The sequence below is a fragment of the Drosophila montana genome, unplaced genomic scaffold (assembly GCF_035044405.1).
Source record: "Drosophila montana isolate Dmon_TW-CO22-7 unplaced genomic scaffold, ASM3504440v1 contig_1505_1, whole genome shotgun sequence".
Lineage (NCBI taxonomy): Eukaryota > Metazoa > Arthropoda > Insecta > Diptera > Drosophilidae > Drosophila > Drosophila montana.
Genome location: NW_026996452.1, coordinates 1551796 through 1568359, shown reverse-complemented (window position 1 = coordinate 1568359; position 16564 = coordinate 1551796). Strand labels below are relative to the sequence as shown.

At 40.3% G+C, this 16564-nt stretch overlaps 1 protein-coding gene across 42 annotated transcripts in view; it reads right to left on the bottom strand.

Moving 5' to 3' along the window:
* Rim (Rab3 interacting molecule) overlaps positions 1 to 16564 on the bottom strand; it is a 50927-nt gene continuing 34363 nt past the window's right edge. For 9 of the 42 annotated variants that reach the window (XM_064695951.1, XM_064695958.1, XM_064696092.1 and 6 more), the window contains 10 exons: positions 14322 to 14444; positions 13126 to 13515; positions 12118 to 12461; positions 8465 to 11205; positions 7676 to 7807; positions 4642 to 4858; positions 3060 to 3237; positions 2832 to 2999; positions 1855 to 2765; positions 1 to 1047 (listed from right to left, as the gene is read on the bottom strand). In XM_064695951.1, the coding sequence (XP_064552021.1) occupies positions 2559 to 2765; positions 2832 to 2999; positions 3060 to 3237; positions 4642 to 4858; positions 7676 to 7807; positions 8465 to 11205; positions 12118 to 12461; positions 13126 to 13515; positions 14322 to 14444 (4500 nt within the window). In that variant the 3' untranslated portion in view covers positions 1 to 1047; positions 1855 to 2558. Of the gene's footprint in view, positions 1048 to 1297; positions 1428 to 1854; positions 2766 to 2831; positions 3238 to 4641; positions 4859 to 7130; positions 7342 to 7675; positions 7808 to 8464; positions 11206 to 12117; positions 12462 to 13125; positions 13516 to 14321; positions 14445 to 16564 lie in introns of those variants that run through there. The other 33 variants (XM_064696029.1, XM_064696045.1, XM_064696135.1 and 30 more) reach the window with 22 other exon arrangements.

Sequence of the window (16564 nt, the reverse complement as noted above, 5' to 3'; positions counted from 1 at the left end):
TATATAATGCATGTTTTTGGTTTGATTTGTATGTGTTTGTGTGTGCTTGTTTGTTTCTATGTTTGTTTTATTAAACTAAATTTGCTCAATCGTCACGCTTGATAAATATTTGGTTTGGATTAATGCATATCTCATATATCATATATCTCATTTTAGTTACTTTATGATTAAGTTTAAGTTTAATTTTAAGTTTATCGTAAGTTAGGCTTATTTAAGTGTTAGTGGTTCTTTGCTTGCTTAAATTTTAACTATGTATATGTATATATGTGTATACATATATTGTGTATAGTATATACTCGTAAACATTTTGCATCTCTTGAAAATCTATAACTTTAATTTATTGATTTAGATTTATCTATTAAACAACTTGCTCCTGCACTAAATCCTCACTTGTTTCCTCCTCCTCATATATATTTTTTTTTTACGATCTCACTGACTTAGCATTAGGTGTATGACCGACATTAGCACTTTTTCTTGTTTTTGTGTGTGTGTGTGTATTTTGTTTTTAATAATTGTTATTAATAATAATAATTATAATAATAATAATAATAATCGTATTACGAAAATAATAGATATCTTAAGTATGTAATAAAAATTCTTTCAAATATGCATTAATTTACAAATTTCCTTTCATTTTTGTTTTTTTCTTTTTTGTGTATCTCTTCTTTTATGTCAAATAGTATTATCAATCATATTTATTTATAAGTTAATGTAGCTTGTATCTTGAATTTTATAGTTAAGTTAAATCATTTACTGCTCTGCTTGTGTTCTAAGTTTGGTTTTAAATGCATTTCTTTTCATGACTTACAAAATTAACTAGTTCCTTATACTCTTATGGAAATCTCCCGGTCATAGAATACAAAAAAAATAAATTAATTTACATACATATTGGACATAGATTAGGTCAGCGACATGCCGATCGGGTATTTGGCGGTTCCAGTAGCTCCTCCAGAGAATCCCACTACCAACATAGCTGAGCAGTGCCCGCGGGCTGACCTTGGTCCTTTGCTATTTGGCTGCCTGGCTGGCAGCTCTCGGCAAGGGTTACTGCAAGGGTTATCATGTAAGATTAGTGACAGCTTCCCAGGAGGTACTTTTGTTATATGTATTGTTAGTTGCTTGTTAGCGGGCAAATTGGGAGCTGTTTGTATTGTTATTGAATATCAAAATGGCAAAATGTCTTTACTAGCGCGTTATACAGAAAGCTGCTAAAATAAAAAAGAGTTGTATTCTTATGCAATAATCGAGAGAATAAAATTGTTATCGATAGTTATTTTTATATTGTGTGTGCACTTACAATTCAGTTCGTTTGCAAGTTTGGAAATTTGTTTGTGCTTGGTGCTTTAAAGTGTTTTCACTGTAGCTGGAAAGTGTTATTCACCCTGCTCCTCCATTATTGATTCACCGGCCCAAACAATCGGACGACCCTGATGTGGGTACACATTCGAAAATAGTATTGTAAATTTGTAATCTAAAAGATTCATTGACTCTAGCCCTAATGTGATTATAATATAAATATATATATATATGACTATATATATATGTATATGCCTATATATGTGTAGCTATATAGACAGCTAGCCGAGATTTGCCATTTTTGATGCTTTCATGTTGTATGCTGGAGCTCGAGGTTTGATAACGCAAGTTGAAAAATGTATGGAGTTTTTAGCTAGCCAGGATTACAAAGATCAATCATCAATAGATTGAAATATGATATAAATAATAAAGATGCGATTACGATTATGTTAACTACACATGCAGTAGAAAAGTTGTTTGCTTTCTTTTAAAGATTTCATGGTTATTGTGTTTCGTGGTGTGTTGTTCAGGTACTTAGTTGGGGATAGAGAAACATACCTATATGAGTATTGTACGAGTCTATAAGAAACTACGTTGAAGTTGTATGCTATGCCAAAAACGTAACGGTAACGGTGATTTAAGGTGACTTTGCGATAGGTTTTTACTTTGATATTAAACGTTTTCTTTTTATGATTTCTTTTTCATAAATTTTGTAAATTTCTTTTAACGGTACATAATGCAATTTATGTTGTTGCTGCCTCAGATCAAAATATATATACACATATATTAATGGGTATGTGTATGTGTGTGTGTGTGTGTGTGTGTGTGTGCGTGTGCGTGTGCTTTTGGTATATTTAGTTGGTTTTTAGCTAACTAAAAACAAATGCAAAACATGTATGCAATCAATTTGTTTTTCCCTTTTAACTATTAGAATTTTTTAAATAATTTTTTTTTTTTTTTTTGTATATTTTGTTGTTTGTGCTTGTACAGATGTTTTGTGACTCACTAAGCTACAAAGTTAAAGTATTTTTTTTGTTGGTATGTTTGTAAATTTTTTGCTTTTACTGCATACTGAGAAAAAAATGTAGCTACATGAATGCATGTATAAATGTATTTATATATGCATGTTGTTTAATATGCATGTGTTGTGGTTCTTTTTTTTTTACGTGTATTTTCAACTTGCAAGTCGATCTCGAGTTGAGTTTTTTACGTTTTTATTGAGTTGATAGTTAGATTTGAGCTGAGTTGAGTTGAGTTTTAGTTCAGAGTTTGAGTGAGTCGAGTGAAGCTATTGATGAGCGCCTAGAGCCTAAACCTATATTAGTGGGACAACTGACCAGTGAGGTGGTGCCAAAGAGTTTGTACCAGCCGATAACGATATTCGATAGATTCAGATCGTCGAGCATTATCTGTGCCACGCCCATAAACACTTTCTTTTCAATGCGTCCATAGTCACCCCAAACGGTCACCTATAATTAGTTAAATATTATAATAATGATCAAAATAGTTAACAAAAAATATCTGTAATTGTTCACCTGCAATACGCAACCAGTGTACGACTGCTTGAATACCAATTGCTGCTGATAAAGCGGATCCAGAGTTCGTCGCGCCGTTGAGGTTTTCATCTTGTCAATGCAACGCTTGCCCGACACCAGATACACCTTCACATAGGGCGCGGGCAGCATCTTCGACGAGGGCTTTTGCTGCAATTGAAATGCTGGAGATACTTTTCTCGTTTCGATCTATTTAAATGTTGGGCTAACCTGCAGGCCCCTGGCACGTATGACCTCCACCTCGAGGAATCCCTTCTGATGGCACAGCGATAACTGTATATCGCCCAATGAGGGCGCGCCCAGCACCTGGCGACCCACCAATTGACCGGGTCCCAGGCCATCCACAAACTCATTGAGCGCCCCGTCATTACGAAGTGATGGCGAAAATCTATTGGAATTTTCAGTTTGTTGTTTTTTTTTTTTTTTGGGTGTCGGTAAAAGTTTATTGGACTTTAGTAAAGATTCGACATAAGATTATCATCACATAGAAATAATTGAAAATGTTCAAAAAAAAAGAAAAAAAAACAAATAACTTCAAGATTTTGAGAAAGAAAGAACTCTTATAGCCTGGTTCCACTGAATAACTATTCTTTGAATCTCTTCTATATCAAGTAGTGTCAGCCATAGAAATTTAGTTAAGCTTAAGGGGTTAATATCATTCAGGAATGGACTGAAATTTGTGGAATCAGGCTATTATACACAGGGAGTTGTAGAAAGACAGTTAAATTGTTGTAAGTGGTTTTTGTGTACATCGGTTTACGACTGGTTTTGTGGATGGGTATGGTTCGTGTGGTTATGGGTGGTTCATGTACTGACAGAGTAGTGCACAGAAAAGTTCCATAGCATGCAAGTTTTCTTTTTTTAAACTCAATTTCTGTTGTTGCAACCACCAATAGAAATGGGCAATAGAATATGCTGTACTTAACAATAGGAATACCGAAGCATATATACAATATATGTATATACTCCGTAGTCGTATTGGAATAAGTAAATGGTACAACAATAGTGCCAGAAGTAAAGTGAAGTCTAGGTGCCTAGGTGTTTAGTACTAGTTGTTAGAATTTAGCTTATGCTCTGGGTTTTTTCTTATTAATATGTGTTATTCAATAAGTAAGAAACACTTATATTAAAAAGTATGTATATACATTTTTTTTAAAGAAATAATATTAATAAACATAATGTTTTAAGAAACACAAGATATACAAGAAATACAATTTGTACACGAGTCAAAATATTATACAAATAAGCGATGCGGAAAATTGAATATAACGCAAATTACGTAGAAATGTTAATATGGATATACAAAAATGCAGACTGGCTCAACGATATATCTTGAAAATACGTAGATAATAAGAAAGAGATGCCGGTCAATTTGGACACAAATAGATAAATAACATGTTCAGAGAGACAGAGAGAGAGAGAGTTGTGTCATGGTCGGATACGCGATATGCAATAGATTTAGGATAGAGAGAGGCAGAAAGAGAGACAGAGAAAGAGAGAAAGAGAGAGAGAGAGAGAGAGAGAGAGAGAGCGATACATATAGCCATATACAAAGGCAATTGAAATGGGACTTGGAAATTGTGGGAAACAATGTGTGTGTGTTTGTGTGTGTGGCTGAGGCAGACAGAGAGAAAGAGTCGTAGGCAAAAAAGAGCAGAGTTCAAAGAGAGTTCGAATGTCAGAGTACTTCAAGTATTTTGTTGTTGGTATTTTGGGTTTTTTTTATTTTGGTATAATTTTTTTTTTATTTTTTTTTTTTTTTTTTTGGTCTGTATTTGCCAGTGAAACTTACGATGAGCCCTCGGAGCTAGAGATTGAATGTATGCTGCCCGCACTGTAACGGGTGACCGCTGGCACCGGCGGCACCTCCACCGATCTCTGGATGCTGCCTGCCGAGCCGCGCGATTGCCTTTGATAATATGGATGTGGTGGTGGTAGTGTGATATGATGGTGACTAGTGGAGGAGGCAGACGCGCTCGAGCTGCCCGAATACTGTGCCTGATATTGGTCTGTCGAGAATATGATATACATATAGTACAGTACGGGTAATATAGCACAATATGATGTAGTATGTGGGTATGTATTCAAAAATCAAAAATACAAACAGCAGCAACAATGTGTGTTTCAGTTTCTGAATGGGAGGACTTGTGTGCGACGCTGGATTCTGAGACACTCGATACTCGATACCCGATACTCGACGCTGGGCTCTGGGAATTTATATATATATATATATCAATATATGTCCTGACTATACAGAAATAATAACACAGAGAGTGAAACGAAACTCGAAACAAAATCAAATTATAATACCGAAATTGAAAACCATAAAAGTCAATTGTAGCTCATATTTATAGTATTTAGAAGTATGCCGAATTAACTGAAATATGTATAATAATTATAGTAAATACATAAATTCGTTATATTTAATTCCACTAAAATATTTTTTTTTTAGAATTTTTGCTGAATATGAGTTGCGAAATTTTTATTTTTATCCAGTTCTACTTTTTTTTTTTTTTTAATTTGTGTGTATTATAAATATATGTATATATATATATACATATATTATATATATTCACACTGCGTATACGCGTATGTTTGCTTTTAGATTCTTTTTCGATGCCAATTTTCATTGATGAAATTGTTGTGAACTTGTTGTGTAGTGTGTGTAGTTTATTGTTTGTTGTTCAGTGTCTGTTCTTGGCTTTCTTTGACAGAGCTCCCTGTATATACATACATATGTAAACATCAAATTCTTTCGCAAAAAAACAGAAAAAAACTTGTAGAAAACAGATGATAAACATTAGTTCAATTGATCATTTGGTTATTTTGATTTCTTGTTTTTAGCAGAGATCAGAACTATTGATTTCATGCAAATTTTGATACCATTTATATCGAAACTGTAACCGCTTGCCACCAGTGTGGCAAAATGTACGGAATATGTGTTGTTAATTTTCTTCGAAGGAACAGCCTTCATTCGGCTATACCATGGACATGTCTTACCGCATAACTGCAAATAATATTTTTTGTATGCTTTTTTAAAATATATTTTTCATTCAAAAGGTTGCTTTGGCTAGTTAATGAGGCTGTAATAGATTGGTAGCTAGGTGGTATATGTCTGGTACACAAGTATTTTGTAAGTTGTTGTTGTTGTTATAAGTAGATAACTCAATGCATGCAAATCGAACAAAGTTCTAGAATAAAATGTTGTGTATGTTGGTTATATTTGTTATCGTTGTTTGGATATAAATCAATATATGTATATGTATGTAAGTATCAATAAATGGCATTAACAATATATATAAGGTTAAAACAAACGATTGGCTTTTGGGTTAGTATTTGTTGTAAACAAATGTCGCTACGAAAGTAAAATGCATTACGGATTGAGTTGGGAGCTTTAAAAAAGTCGCCGCCACTGTGGGAACAGTGAGCGTCAACAGTGTGCGGCCACACACAGTCGAAAGCTTTGCGTTGTTCGGCATTTGCATTAGGTTTTTTTGTTTTTTTTTTTTTTTGGCAATCTTCTGCAACTGCGTCCAGGCAAAGCTTTCGTCTTGTGCGACGCCTTTTGGCAATTTCCTTGGTATAAGCCTAAAAATACGTATCGACTTTGGATTGCTTCTTGATTCGGTTGGGTGGTTGTTTTGGTTATTTGGTTATTTGGTTATTTGGTTGGTTGGTTGGTTTATTGCGCTTGCAGGTGAACTAAAAAACAAGTAATTTGGGAGGGTTTCGATTTGAATTGCCTTCAGCTGAAGCGGCAGCGCGCGCGCGAGCGAGCTTTCAGCAAGCTTTTGCGTTAATTTGAGTCAGCGTCAGCAAGAGCAAGAGAAAAAGAGAAAAAGTAAGAGAGAGAGAGAGAGAGAGCGGGAGCGAGAGAGAGAGCGCGCGCATGTTTTCAGTGTGTGGCAAATTGAAAGCTCTTACAACTAGAGAGGTATCCTGTTTGGCGGGGTCTTTACGTGTTTTTTTTTTATTTTTTTTGTTCATTCTTTGTTGGTTATTTTTTGTTGTTAACTTAGCTAACTAATGTTTATCATCGTCATCATCAACATTATCAGCATTAGCTTTGAGCATTTTCTTTGCTTCGTTTTCCGATAAAGGCAACTTAAAACCAAATCGAAATCACAAATCAAAAGTAAAACTAAAAACTGATAGCATAGCATAAAGTAGAGAAATTAGCTAGATAGTTTGATAGAGAGATAGTAGTTTTGACAGATACAGATAGAGATAGAGATAGAGATAGTGAGAGTTAGAGACAGAATAAGTTGGACTTGTGCGCACCTTTCCCCACCAGCGCCATCGCCGAAAAATTGTTCAACGGGGTCCGCCTCCGAGGACGAGCCACGGGAGAGGCCACCGACACCGACACCGACACCGGCACCTCCGACAGAGCGCATCTCGCGCGTAATATCACCAGGCAGCACCTCTTCGCTGCGATGCACCGTGAACGAGTTCTTACCCTTCTTTCCAAAGCCCATACGTCTTTTACGACCTTTGAGTATGGCATTATTTTAGTATGTTTTTGTATTTGTTACGATACCAAATCATGTATTGTTAGTAAAAGGTTAGCATTTATGGTCTATGGTCTATGATTAGTTAGGAAACACAAAAACTTTTAAGTGTGTGAGAAACCAAAGAGGCAGGAATATAGCGCATGATTCAAACACTCGAATGGAATACGACGGCCTACGAATGCTTTGGTTATCTGACATATGTATGTATGCATGGTTATCTGATATGTCGGATAATCTGATAATTGTCAACAAGGCAACTGAACGAGAACTGTAAACGAACGACAGACAACAAAGGTAACAAAATACTCATACCTGTTGCCGACAGCTGCGAGGTGGAGTTCGATTTTTTACCCATCCCGCTGCCACCCTTGGGCGACCGTTCCTGATCCACGGTGCCACATTTCTTTCGATCCGTTGTGTTGTCTGACAGGCTGCCATCTGTGGCTTCATCGAAACAGAATGGAAAACAAATAAAATATGAACTCTTTAAAGAAGTCTCTACTTATTTTATATTGAAGCATCTACTTCTGTAATTTATCATTTAGACGTTTCGATAAATATAATGAAAGAATTAAGAAAAGAGATGCAAGGTTACTCATTCGAGTTATAATAATATGAGTATATAACTCATTTGGGTTAGCAAGAGTCAAATTTAATTTACTGATTCTTAAGTCAAAAAAGTAATAAGAGTCATATGAGTTGCATAATTCTTGAGAGTCCATTGCTCATAATATTTATAAAAGTCCTTAGAGTCATATAAGTAATGAAAGCTTTACAAGTTGTAGAATCAATTCGAGATTAATAAATCATTAGACTCGTATGATTCCTAAGAGTAATAAGAGTTATAAGAGCCATAACTCACATAAGTGTATGAATCTTATGAGCTAGTAAGAATCAAATCACAGATTCATAAGAGTATTAAGAGATTTACAATTACAATTACATAGGAATTATAGCACTTATAAACTTTATATAAAGCGTAGATTTTGAAACAGGTTTTATATTTTTGGGAAGCACACCTCGAAATTGCAGAAGGGCTTTTACAGTCTCTACTCTATAATCGTATGATATATGGTCTAGGTATTTGGGCAATCTACTTACCGACTTTCTCCTCGGTTTCGGCACCACCTTCGACTGACTTGGCGCCGCCGGGCTCATTGGTGCCGTTCTTCTCTTTGTCGTATTCGCTGAAGTCATCGTCAAGCATCGCATCAATCGCATCCCAGTCGATAACATCGAGCGGAGCATCCGCATCCGCGTCCGCATCCGGATCGGCATTGGCGGTTGTTGTTGTTGTTGCGTTTGGTTCATTCGTGTTTTTTGTATTTGTTGTTTTTGTTGTTGTATTTGTGGCAGTTGTTGTAGCAGTCGTTGACGTTGTTAACGTTGTTGTTGTTGTTGTTGTTGTCGTTGTTGCCGCAGCAGCATTCGTTGCATTCGAAGATGTGTTTGTTGTTGTTGTATTTGTGATGAGATTTGTGCATGTATTTGGTGTTTGTTGTTGTTGTTGTTGTGTGGGATTTGTTGATGTTGCGTCATGGGTCAAGTTGTTGGCGTCGTTTGTTGTTGTTGTGGTGTTGTGTGTTGATGATGGGGCACGTTTATTGGGTGATGCATTTGTTGTTGTTATTGGTTGATTAGCGACACCATGATGTTGTTGTGGGGGATTTGCAAAAGAGGAAGAAGAAGCATTATTAGCATTATTACCATCGCAGACGATATTACCAGCAGCGGCAGCTGCGGCAGTTGTTGCACCACCGCTCCCACTACTAGATTTCGTCAGTTGCTCCGATGCCGATGCCATCAATCCGTTCATGGCGATGCCTTCTTTCCCTTTTTGCCTAGCTGATTGTTGTTGTTGTTGTTGCTGTTGTTGTTGGTTGTAGTTGTAGTTGTTGTTGTTGTTGTTGTTGTTGTTGTTGTTGTGACTTTGACTAACACTAACACTACTCGCTGCTTGGCTATTGTGACTGGTGTTGTGGCTACTGTTCTGATTGTGGTTGTATGTACTGTTCTGTGCCCCGCCCCCGCCCCCGACACCGACACCGACACCGTTCCCGACTCCAGCACCTGCCTCCATGGGCGAAAAGTTGTGGGCATTTTGCGCACTGGGTGGCTGCGGCAGATTGCGCCGCCGCTTCATATAGGGCGCCGCCGGACCGTACAGCTTCTGCTGGCTGGTGCGCTGCAGATCAAGGGACATGTGATTGCGTGCATCGGGCCCCCGACGACGCGGGCCCCGAAAGAGCGAGGGTGCTACGCCGCGACGCGTCCAGCCCACATCCGAGTCGTAGGTAATGGTCACGATCTTGTCGTCGGTGACCAGAAAATGCGAGTGACTCAGCGGATTGGCAGCGTCCACATTGGCGCCCATATACGACTGCCGTATGTTCGTCTCGGAGCCGTAGCGACGTGAGCTGGGCAGCTGTCCTTCGCTCGGATAGGTCAGCACCTCATGCGGTGCTACCTCATCCTCGTAACGTATGCGGCGCCGTCCCCAGCTCTTCGTGTGCAGATCGTCATAGTCCAAGGAACGCGACTGACCCTCGTGAAACATGCGGCGTCGCTCCAGTTTGGGTTTCTTCAAAATCGACGTGGGCTGAGCCCGGGCAGTGGCTTCGGCTATGGGCACAGCTGCGACCAGGGCATCCTCGCTGAGCTGGCGAGAGAGCCGCAGCACGGATTGTATGGGCAACGGGGGAGGCGGCGCTAGCTGCGACTTGGCGCGCCGATGAGCCGTCGGAGTGGGCGTGTGCACATGATAGGTTGGCACAATGCCCAGATTGAGCTGCGGCCCGGTTAGGCCACCCAGAAAATGCTGGTCAACGCATTCACCGCACATGGCCGGATCCATGGTGGGCAGCGAGGGTTCCGAGCTGCTCGGCTGGTACATGGACAGGGAGGGGCGGCGCAGCAGCTGCTCGACGCTATAGGGATACGTAATGGGCTGGTGCTGCGGATGGGGATGTGCATCGGCCAGACAGCAGGGATCGGTACAGGCGCCAATGGCCAGGCCGGGCGTGGCCAGGGCCGTGTTCGTGGATAGCACCACGGGCTGGCTGCCATTCTGGCAGTGGCTGCAGCTATTGTCCAGATGATCGCGCACATAGCCCACATAGGAGCTGGGCGAGGAGGAGACTGTGTGCGCATGGCCGTGGTCGTGGGCGGGCGCCGCTGTTGTGGAGCTGCGAAAGAGATTCATGACGGGCGTGGTATAGCGCTTGAATTGCTCAAAGCTGGGCAGCGGCAGCGGCAGCGCATAGGCGTGGCTGTGGGCGTTCGCATGAGTGGTTGCGGTGGCGGTGGCGGGGGCGAGCTGGCGTCCGTTGTGGCGTCGTTGGTAAATGTTGGCAATGTCAGGCGGCGACAGTATGAATGTGGTGGGCAAATGAGGCGAATAGTAGTCGCAATGCGAGTGCGAATGCAAATGTGGTTCGTGTGGTTCTAGCGGCGACGTCTCCTCCGCCACCAGGGCTGGCTCCACGAAAAACTGTTCGACCAGCTCCCCGCTGTTAGTGTCCGTCACAAGCACATGCTGAGTGGGCATTGGCAGTGTTGTTGTCGCTGAAATTGGCGCTGCACCACTGAGCCCCAGCAGGGCCGTATTGGGCGGCGAATCGGCGGCGGCCAGAGCCGCCAACTGCTGCAGCTGCTCCAACTGCTCCAGCAGCAATAGCTGCTGTGTGCCGCCGCTTGACAGATAGTCGCAGTCATCCACCTCGATTGTGTTGGCGCGATGGTGCTCAGCGGGGTACACCTTTAGGCCAGTCACAGGGCCGCCCAAGGCGCCGCTTAGTAAGCTATTTTGGGCGCCGAAAAGATTGCGCCAGTTGCGTGAAAAGCTGACGGATATTTTTGGTATCGGTAGCCATAGGTGGGTCAATGTGGTTCAGTGTTGGGTAAGAGTTCGTTGTTTTGATTTGAGGTTTGTTTATTTTTTTTGTTGGGTGTGTTGGGTAAGAGTTCGTTGTTTGTTTTGGGGTTTGATTATTTTTTTTGTTCGTTTTCACATGCAATGTTAACGTGCAGAAGACAGCCCAGTGCGCGTGGTGGGTTTGTGGTAGTGGTCGTGGTGGTGGTGGTGGTGGTGGTGATGGTGAATTCGATTTTATTGGGTTTGTGACAAATAACGAACAATCGTTGGCAAATGCAAGCGATGGTTGGCGTCCGAGGTCAGCGAGTGTTGTTTGTGGTGAGTTCCGTTTTGTTGGATTCGAGTGGTGAGTTGATATTGTTGTGGTGTGAGAGTGTCGTGAAGAGCACGCAAGAGAAGCAGTGAACACAAAAGAGAGAGCAGCGCGCGTCGAACGTTGAGCGATTTTTGTTTATTGCATTTTGTTATCAAGTTTTTGTTGATTGGTTTCCAAAAAAAAATAAACAAAAAGTAAATGCAGAAAAGAAACTTTATGCTTTTCGGATTACCTTACTTTCGTTAGCTGTTGAGTATGGTAATCAAAGTGTGTGTTTGTTTGGGTGTATGTGTGTGTGTGTGCGTAGTGTTGAGTTTGATGTTCGCTTGTGTCAAAAATAATGCGGTAAGCGCGATCTTCTGATTCGGTTTTGCAACTGATTCAGAGCCTAATTGACGGGGAAATTTTGGATTTTATAGCTACTACTGGAAATTTGGTACCAATTTGTGTGTATAGCCCAGAACGTAATTTCAGCGTAATTTTGACAGCTTTGCTTTGGCATGGCTTGGCGACTATAACGAAGCGGACGCGGCTGCTGCACGAGTTCATGCTCGGCCAACTCACCTGAGTCCGCGTGAGGTGCGCGGTCGCTCCGATTGCGTGGAAAAAGCACTTGACGTCACACTGACCACCGACTCCATATCCGAGTCACCGAATTCGGCCATAAAGTCCTTGTCCGGCGACAACGAGTGCCGTGGCCGCATACGCGTATCCATCGATTGCAGATCACTGTCCGACAGTCCTGTGTAGTGTCGCTCCCAGCCACCCATGCCGGTGCTGCGATACGTAGCCTGATGGTGCGGCTGTCGTGTGCGGTGTCGACCAAAGCGGCTGCCCGAGGCCAGACGCTCGTCAAAGTCCTGGCCCAGTCGATCGCGCAACATGGCGCTGCGAGAGGTCTGCGGCACCTGATTGAAAAAATGATATTAACTAAGTTATATCCACTTGGTAACTTCGAATATTAATTAGTATTTAACTAACGCTAACAGCTTTAAGAAGCAAAACTGTTGTTTCTTCTCCTGAAGATTCTTCCTTATTATCAAAGCTTTGGCTTTAAAGAAGATTAGAAATGATTCTTTTATAACTCATGCTCTAAAAAAGAAGTCTAATACCGCTGTTTTTTCCAACAAGGAATGCTTATTGTCTTTTAAGAAAATGTCTTTGAACCAAATATGGATAAAAAAGATTTATTAAAAGTTGGGACAATAGATTCACGTGAAGATTTTCCTGAGCTTCAGTTCCCAATGAAAACAGGCTACTCAAGTTTTCTCACTGAATTCTAAAGTTTCACCTCGAGGATAGAGAAAATGCCCAATACAAAATACTCCTTGGCTGTTGATTAAAGAGCACTACGACAAATGCAAAATTTGAAAAAATTATAAAATCCGCAAGAATCGAGCTGTTCTGAGCGCGAATTAATCAAATCTAATCCAAATTAAATCCTGATCTTTCAATCCCCAATAAAGTCTGTGAAATAACCAAATCTAATCCAATTTGAATCCTGACTGATCAATCCCCAATCCCCAGTCTGTGAAATTGACTCGAATTAATCAGCTTGAATCTTTGACTTACCTGTGGCAGTTGCCGCTTCTTGGGCGAACCAGTGGGCGTGGCAGTCGCGGAGCGCGACTGAAAACGGTGTTGCTGTGCCGCCGCAGCTGCGCTGCCGCCGCTTGCGTACGCTGCGGCGTTGGGTGAACCGTGTATTGGAAGCACTGGATAGTCAATATAACGGTCGTCTGGCGGCGACAACGATCCTCGCCGTGGACTGCTGCTTCTGTAGCCGTAGCCGGAGCCGGGATGTCCTTGGTGTACACCGCCTCCGCTGCCTCCTACACTATGGTAGTTGTCACTGGGAGCTGCCGAGTGGCTGCGCTGGCTCAGGCTCATGCCACCAGGTCCGATGGCGGCGCCGACACCATTACCAACGCCGCGTCGATAATAGCCCGTGGCAGATGCCTGCTTGGGCCGCGAAAGAGCAAAGAAAACGAGGCATACTTTAGTTGGGAGGGCTACAAATGCGAGAAGCTTCAGGCTTTTGCCGGTTCATAGCCGGCTCTGGAGTCCAACAGGCACGACCGCTTATGGGCTAGTATATGTGGTATTGAAATTCATTCAAGTTAATTAGAGTGTGTATGTGTATGTGTGTGTCGGTGTGTTTGTGTGTGTGTGTGAGTTTGTGTGTGTGTGTGTGTGTGTGGATTGGTTAACTGTTACTGCAACTTCTACTGGAACACGGAAAATGAGCAAAGATACGGAGTTAATTACAGTTAAGTAGTAAAGGCAAACGGAATATTGTATACTTAGCAAGTTTTTAAACAAAATCAATTTAACAACATGGAAACAAAGCTCCGATCAGCTGGAACAAAGCAAATGCTCTGTTTGGCAGCTGATAAAAGCATCGCACTTATATTTATAAAATAGTTGAAGGTTTACAATTAGTTGAGTTAGTTTTTGAGTAGAGTGGCAAAAATTCTGTATTAAGAAAGTGCAGTAAATTGTAGGCCTAGTTAATTAGAAATAGCTAAACGGTCTGAGAGCGGGAAATGATTACGAATAAGATATATATATATATGCTTTATGAATGCGGAACACTGAAGGAGCTTCTAGTATTATGAGATGAACTGGGCACTTTCTTGCCAATTTGCCAATTTCCGGCTGAGATCGTTGTTGTTTGGACCTTTTTGGTCCTGCTAGTGTTTACCTATTTGTAGTGCTGTCTGTTCTGATTTTGGAATGTTACGTTAATTTAGCATATAGGTGCAAACCTGATTATGATAACTTTGTCCAATGCCAGATACTGTGCGATAATCTCGGGCCACCATGCCGGCCACCCGTTTGCGGCCCTGGGGTGACATGTCACGTCTGGAGCGACGCTCGTTTAGTTCGAGCTGAATTATGTGAGTTGACATTTTTGGATTAGGGATTAGTGGGTGTTGTTTACAAAGGAAGTTTTGAGGTAGCATATGTTGGATATATCCGGCGCATAATCAACGAGGAGTGTGTTTGTGTATGTAAAATGTAAAGAGCAAGAGAACAAGAGGAGAGAATGTACATTTATGATCAAAATGAGAGAAATGTATATCAAATGTGTATTAGCATAGCTTCATGTTAACTCTTAGAGTCTTTGTATATATACTATAGAATAGAGTGTAAACTGGCGGGTCAGTTGGCTCAAATGGATCGCTAAGTGGGTGTAGTTCTATGTCTAACTGTAGGGTGTATTATGGGATAGATTATTACAAACAGAAATCATAATGCAACTACACATTTAAGCTAGACACTTAGATTCACAAAGAGAAGCATGAGGTTTTCTTTGCTGAAAGGAAAAGCGATAGACATGCAAAAAGCGGGCTTAAAGACTAAATGCTCAAGGTGCAGCTGGTAAAAATATTTGTTTCTTGGTGATTTGTTGCAAAGTTAGGTTTAGAGATTTTCAGTTTTTTCTTTAGCTATAGTATAACCGCCCATTTTGGCAGTTGACAGTTTTAAGCAGTTAGTATGTGTTCTCAAGTTTTAAAGTTTACACGGTTTCTTAACCTAAACCATTTTGCTTAAAAGACTTAAACTCTAGATATGATTACTTTGATCTTATATGCAAAGATTGTTGTTAGCTGAAACTTGATGCTTAAGTTAAATAATAACAAACAAAAATGAAGAAGAGAACGACGGCGTTGAATGTTCCTTCAGCGTAGAAACTTCAAACACCTCGCGCTGTTGTTGGATTAGTTTTGCTTTTGGTTTAGTACAAAGATAGAGCTGCGAGTTTAGAGTTCAGAGTTCAGAGTTCAGAAATAAGAGCTTAGAGAGAGAAAAATTTAACACACAAACAACGAAACAACGACACCAATTATTAAAAAAGGGTACAAATAAAAATGAAAATGAAATGAAATTAGAGAACATTAAACAAAAATTACTTTATACAGTTTCCAAATCTGTGCAAATATATGTACACTGAATGGTTTCAGAATGCGTATGTGATCTAATCTGAGGGAATGAGTTCTGGGATGTTGAATTTCGCCAGCATGCAAAGTAACTGACAGGAACAGCAATGAAGCCTTCAGGCGGCAAATGCCATGAAACTCGACAATGGGGCGTATGCGTGATGTATGCATGTGAAGCCTGACAAACTGGCCAGCCAAATAGCTGGCGAGCTGGCCTGAGGATGCTCTGATTGTGAGATTAGAGACACATTTAGGAAAAAAGAATGCACGCACACTATAAGAAAACAAGAAAACGAGTAGAATTCAGTGTATGTTAAAGGGGGACAAAGAACATTTGGTCGACTCACGATATCGAAATACACTTGCAGAGGGTTATGTCAAAGACAATGTCAATATGAATTGTATTTATATAATCTTTGGTTAAATACTTATAAGCTCTAATAATATTAATGTAAATCCGTTTAATTTTTATTTTATATTTTATATAAAATACAATTTTTATAATATATTAAATATATCATAAGAAGAAAAACAATTACATAAAAAATGAAATTTAAATAGTTTTCTTTTTTTTTTTGTTCTCTTATCTATTTGATATTTTCTATGGCAAAAAAACTTTTTTTTTTGTACTCAACGTTTTTTCGACCTTGTTAATTAACAATTTTTTGCACTCAAAATATTTTATACCTTGCTCAAAAATCCAAATCATTTTCTACGATTACTGACGAAAGTGATTCGATACAAGATTATTGAGAAGAAATACAATTAAATATCTTGATATTAAATAGAACATGTGGAAAAGAAACTATTTAAATATAAAAAATGTATAAACCAATTAAGTAAATTAATAGTCTCTAACAAAATTCTCTGCAAGTGTATGGAAAAATGGACGAAACTGTTGTGACGCTTTCTTGCGGAGAGCGAGAGCGAGAGAGAGAGCGAGAGAGAGAGCGAGAGCGAGAGAGCGAGAGAGTGAGCAAGGCGGGGTGTACACTTTTGTGTGGTTGTGGTTCCTGTGTGTGTTAAAGCTTGTTGAAGTGCCCCTGAAAGAGGCAAGTTGCGATTGT